This window comes from Myripristis murdjan, chromosome 9 (assembly GCF_902150065.1).
Source record: "Myripristis murdjan chromosome 9, fMyrMur1.1, whole genome shotgun sequence".
Lineage (NCBI taxonomy): Eukaryota > Metazoa > Chordata > Actinopteri > Holocentriformes > Holocentridae > Myripristis > Myripristis murdjan.
Genome location: NC_043988.1, coordinates 35,119,594 through 35,125,593, shown reverse-complemented (window position 1 = coordinate 35,125,593; position 6,000 = coordinate 35,119,594). Strand labels below are relative to the sequence as shown.

The window sequence follows — 6,000 nt, the reverse complement described above, 5'->3', positions numbered from 1 at the left end:
AATTCAAATGAGAAAATAAGAAGGAAAGAGGCGTTTAATTCCCCGGAAAAATGGGAACCAGGACTCGTCATTGTTTTCTGCCGTCCTTTTTTTTTTTTTTTAATTTGGCAAAGAATGGCATAACCTAATACAGTCAGAGAAAAATGGAGCCAAAAAAAAGAAAGAAAGAAAGAAATATTGGTGCAGAGGATGTAAAGCACACATGGAAAGCAACGTCGACTGTTGTAAATAATGCAAAAATAAACATAAATAAAAAGGTAAAGCATGACTGGGTATGGGAATAAATAATAATAATGATAACGATTATAATGTCACATAGAACATTTTGCAAATACAACAAAAAAGATAGATATTATACAGCCTATTAATAGGATATTGACAGTAATAATGAGGAAAGGGAAAAATATTGATAGTAATAATAAGCTTAATAGCAAGCAATTAATAATATAATATATAATAATATATAATATAATATATAATAATATATAATATATATAATATAATATAACAATATTGTTTGGGGCTGCAACCAATGATCACCTTCATAGTGTATAATATAATATAATATAATATAGAGCAATAATATCAATAATGCTAACACTAATGTTACTATTAATAGTTTTAATAAATAATAATAGTTAGCTGATTATAAGGGAAAGGAAACTGCTAAATGAACTGAATGAAAGCAGTTGTTTGTTGATGATATTTAACAAAAATAAGTAAACAGATAAATTTAGGAGCTGCTGTCTTAATCCTGTGTGTGTTGGTTTTATTCTGGGAGCCCGGCCGATTCACCTCCTCCACCTCCAGATGGTGGCTGCTGATTGGACGAGAGACTGACGGCGCCTGGCTCCTCCTACTCTCAAAAAACATTGAATCACCCCTTACGTGTGTGAAGGAGTTAAAAATGTTTTGTTTTGTTTTGTTTTGTTTTTTTTGCAACAACTTCCTCTTTTCATGTTTCCTCAAAAATCTTTTTTCGTTTTTGATGCCGTCCCACTCAATTTTTTTTAATTTACTTTTTGTAGTTTTGAAGATAATTAATGTTTGGTTGTGTCAGTGGGACAGAGTCTCATGAGAAGATCTGATCCTCCTTCAGTTTGAAGCAAAAAACACTTCAGACGTCAGCAGTGTAACCACGCAGCGACACTGTCATACATGTGATCTTTATATTATATTATATATTATATTTTTATATTATATATTACAGCTTTTTAACTGGCTGAACTTTTTAACGGGCCGACATCGCTGCAGAAACACAAGCTGGTCCAAATTTCATGCTTTTTTTTTTATTCACGTTTTCATCATTTTTGAGCCTCATAACTTGAAAACACACCTTGAAACACACCTGAGCTGCTCAGACCTGCAGCCACGTCCTCGGTGTCACAATCCCAAAGCAAAATCTGTTCTTTCCTTCTGTGTTTGATGTGTAGCTGTTGAACACGGGTGGTGCTGATATTGACTCATTCCTTCTAAGAGCGCAACCAAATTTGAGCATCAATATTTTGGGAAAAATGAAAGTTTCAGCAGCAAAACTGGAGCAGCTTCTTGTCGGTGACTCGGGGGAGCGGGGCTGCTGTGTTTTCTGATCCTTCATCAGAGAAAAGTGGACAAAGTGCTTTCTGGCAGATGAAAGCTCTCAGGTTCAGCTGCATTTTCCCTCTGTGGTACAATTACTTTGTAAAATAAGCAGATTCTGACTCTGTTAAATGAGAAATTGGAGATTCCGTTAACTAAAGAATCACAGCCACGATGAAGCACAGAGTGAACACTGACTGCAGCTTTTTTTATGAATTAGTTGATTTTTTATGGAAGGAGCAAGCACTAACATGCGTGTTTAGCACTCATAAGCTAATTTCAGCACTGACTGTGTATCAAGTCTAACAGCTCCTGAATCCCAGTACCAGGCGTCCATTTTTCTATTCTATATACACTGTTTATATTATATATACATACCATTTATATATATATAGGCTGTTTATATATGTGTATATATGTGTGTATGTATATACATATATTTATTTATTTATTATATATATATGCTACTTATATTTATAGGCTGTATATTTATATCTATTATATATATACTTTTTATATTTATATAGGCTGTTTATACTTATTTATATATACTGTTTATAGTTATACATACTGCTTATATTCACACATATTGTTTATATTTATATATACTGTTTATACTTATATATCTTATATTTTTATATTTACACTTCTTTTTTTTTTTTTTTTTTTACCTTGCTTTATTTATTTATTTAGGCTTATACCGGGACCTGAGTGCTAATTTCGTACCACTAACATGTAAATGTGAGCTGCTATGACAATCAAGTTCCTTGAATCCTTGAATCCAAGGTGTCAGTGTGTGTGTGTGTGTGTGTGTGTGTGTGTGTATGTGTATGCGTGGCTGGCCTGCAGTTCCCTGCGGGGCCAGCGGGGGGCAGCGTTGCCGTTCGTCCCGCCTGCCGGTGGGAGCGAGCGCCCCTCCGCCGCGGGACGGGCGCTGCTCTTTACAGCCACTTGGCATTTTCCTCCTCTGTCACCGAGTCGATGCTGTTGATCCCCGGCCTCGAAAACAACAGCGGCTCCTCGTTAGAGCGCCTGTGTGTGTGTGTATGTGTGTGTGTGAGTCACACCGCTTCGTCTCATGAGGACAAACACACACACACACACACACAGCAGCATCATGAATAACCTGCCGGGGGAAACTTGCGTCTCCATTTTGTTTGTATTTGAGTTTTCCAGCTCGGCTGTAATTGACAGAGCAGCTCGTTTCCAGTTTCTGACCCCGAGAGCCGCCGCCGCCGCCGCCGCCGCCGTGTTCAAGACACTCGGTAAAATGTCAGAAAAACACGAGCACCACACAGGAACATGACTGATCCTCCCAATTTTGTAAAAGTTGACTTTGTGGAGGCGAGAGGTTTCAGCAAGACGGGCTCTTTAAGAAAGGTTTTCCCTCTCAGTAAAAAATAAAGAATAAAGACGAGGATCTACAGAGTTTACAGGGCCGGAGCTAGAGAAATATTCATGAGGGGGTTAAAGGGGGGTCAAGGGGGGCCTGGACAGACAGATTCACTTGCACTCGGACAGACGAGTTTTAGTTTTGTACATTTCCAACCCACGACATTCATTTTTCCTCTTTTATTTTCCTCTTTCTTTTCCGCTTCGTCTGATTTCTTCTCCTCAGCCCGGGGGTTTAGCTTTGGGGGGGCATGGCCTTGTCCTGGGGGGCGGCTGCGGCCCGGGCCACCCCGGTAGATCCGGCCCTGCAGCTCCCACAATCCTTCAGGCCAGCGGAGACGCCGTGTGTGTTCATGAGCCGTTCACACAAACTGAAGGAAAGTGAGCAGGAAAAAATAAATTATAAAATCACAATCACCATCTTTTTTTTCCTTCTTATTCTCTCCTCAGGAATGTTTAGTGCAGCTGCAGTGACCTCTGACCTCTGACCTCCTCAGCGTCGCCGCTCACCGAGGAGCTGAAGAAGAAGAAGCTTCACAGCCAAAAGCCTTTAAACACAAGAAATGTGACCTTTCTTGGGAGTAAAGGTGAGGAGCGACTCTGTGTTCTTACAAAACTAAAGTAAACAAACTAAAAAGCCAAACTGAAACCAGCAAACCTCGCGGGGAAACTGACCGAAACTCAAACTTCTCCTCGCTGCTTTTTTCCACGTCTCCACAGTTTCCACAGTTTCCTGATGGATGTGGTGCCGTTTCTTTATTCTGGTGACTGAGCTGCTGGATTCACTGAGGTTCATCTGGAGCGCCGCCGCAGAACAGATATTATCAAAAATTAAAAATTAAAAATAAAATACCGGAAAACAAGCATGCATAAATAATTGAATGAATGAGTGAGTGAATTCATCTTTTTTTTTTTTTTTTTTTTTTTTTTTAATTACCATTAAAAAATCGTGACACCTTGACTACAAGGAAGAGCAAACAGACCCCAACCTGCTGGATGGAGACGGAAATACAAATTACATCACTGACAGGTTTGTTTGTTTGTTTGTTTTTTGAGAGGATTAAAGTGGATTTTTCCTTTAGATGAAAACTCATTTGGTGACTTTTTACTTTACATATTTTGTTCTGGGGGAAGAGAAACCTCTTACAGGCCCCTGAGGGTCTCCAGACCACGCTTTTGGGAACCACAGTTTGGTTGCAGTTTGGTTGGAGTTTGGTTGCAGTTTGGTTACAAGAGTTTGGTTGCAGTTTGGTTACAAGAGTTTGGTTGCAGTTTGGTTACAAGAGTTTGGTTGCAGTTTGGTTTGAGTTTGGTTGCAGTTTGGTTGGAGTTTGGTTACAAGAGTTTGGTTGCAGTTTGGTTACAAGAGTTTGGTTGCAGTTTGGTTACAAGAGTTTGGTTGCAGTTTGGTCGCAGTTTGGTTACAAGAGTTTGGTTGCAGTTTGGTTGCAGTTTGGTCGCAGTTTGGTTACAAGAGTTTGGTTGCAGTTTGGTTGGAGTTTGGTTGGAGTTTGGTTACAAGAGTTTGGTTGCAGTTTGGTTGGAGTTTGGTTGCAGTTTGGTTACAAGAGTTTGGTTGCAGTTTGGTTGGAGTTTGGTTGCAGTTTGGTTACAAGAGTTTGGTTGCAGTTTGGTTGCAGTTTGGTTACAAGAGTTTGGTTGCAGTTTGGTTGGAGTTTGGTTGCAGTTTGGTTGCAGTTTGGTTACAAGAGTTTGGTTGCAGTTTGGTCGCAGTTTGGTTACAAGAGTTTGGTTGCAGTTTGGTTGGAGTTTGGTTGGAGTTTGGTTACAAGAGTTTGGTTGCAGTTTGGTTGCAGTTTGGTTACAAGAGTTTGGTTGCAGTTTGGTTGGAGTTTGGTTGCAGTTTGGTTACAAGAGTTTGGTTGCAGTTTGGTTGCAGTTTGGTTACAAGAGTTTGGTTGCAGTTTGGTTGGAGTTTGGTTGCAGTTTGGTTGCAGTTTGGTTACAAGAGTTTGGTTGCAGTTTGGTTACAAGAGTTTGGTTGCAGTTTGGTTACAAGAGTTTGGTTGCAGTTTGGTTACAAGAGTTTGGTTGCAGTTTGGTCGCAGTTTGGTTACAAGAGTTTGGTTGCAGTTTGGTTGCAGTTTGGTCGCAGTTTGGTTACAAGAGTTTGGTTGCAGTTTGGTTGGAGTTTGGTTGGAGTTTGGTTACAAGAGTTTGGTTGCAGTTTGGTTGGAGTTTGGTTGCAGTTTGGTTGCAGTTTGGTTACAAGAGTTTGGTTGCAGTTTGGTTGGAGTTTGGTTGCAGTTTGGTTACAAGAGTTTGGTTGCAGTTTGGTTGCAGTTTGGTTACAAGAGTTTGGTTGCAGTTGGTTGGAGTTTGGTTGCAGTTTGGTTGCAGTTTGGTTACAAGAGTTTGGTTGCAGTTTGGTCGCAGTTTGGTTACAAGAGTTTGGTTGCAGTTTGGTTGGAGTTTGGTTGGAGTTTGGTTACAAGAGTTTGGTTGCAGTTTGGTTACAAGAGTTTGGTTGCAGTTTGGTTGGAGTTTGGTTGCAGTTTGGTTACAAGAGTTTGGTTGCAGTTTGGTTGGAGTTTGGTTGCAGTTTGGTTGCAGTTTGGTTACAAGAGTTTGGTTGCAGTTTGGTCGCAGTTTGGTTACAAGAGTTTGGTTGCAGTTTGGTTGGAGTTTGGTTGGAGTTTGGTTGCAGTTTGGTTGGAGTTTGGTTGCAGTTTGGTTGCAGTTTGGTTACAAGAGTTTGGTTGCAGTTTGGTCGCAGTTTGGTTACAAGAGTTTGGTTGCAGTTTGGTTGGAGTTTGGTTGGAGTTTGGTTGCAGTTTGGTTACAAGAGTTTGGTTGCAGTTTGGTCGCAGTTTGGTTACAAGAGTTTGGTTGGAGTTTGGTTGGAGTTTGGTTACAAGAGTTTGGTTGCAGTTTGGTTACAAGAGTTTGGTTGCAGTTTGGTTGCAGTTTGGTCGCAGTTTGGTTACAAGAGTTTGGTTGCAGTTTGGTTGGAGTTTGGTCGCAGTTTGGTTACAAGAGTTTGGTTGCAGTTTGGTTGGAGTTTGGTTG

General features: G+C 40.3%; 1 protein-coding gene across 1 annotated transcript in view; it reads left to right on the top strand.

Moving 5' to 3' along the window:
- The window catches only part of sncaip (synuclein, alpha interacting protein), a 19,019-nt gene extending 15,664 nt beyond the window's left edge, over positions 1 to 3,355 (top strand). Inside the window, exon 10 of the mRNA XM_030059720.1 lies at positions 3,197 to 3,355. Within this exon, the coding sequence (XP_029915580.1) occupies positions 3,197 to 3,355 (159 nt within the window). The remainder of the gene's footprint in view (positions 1 to 3,196) is intronic.
- Positions 3,356 to 6,000: the final 2,645 nt, after the last annotated feature.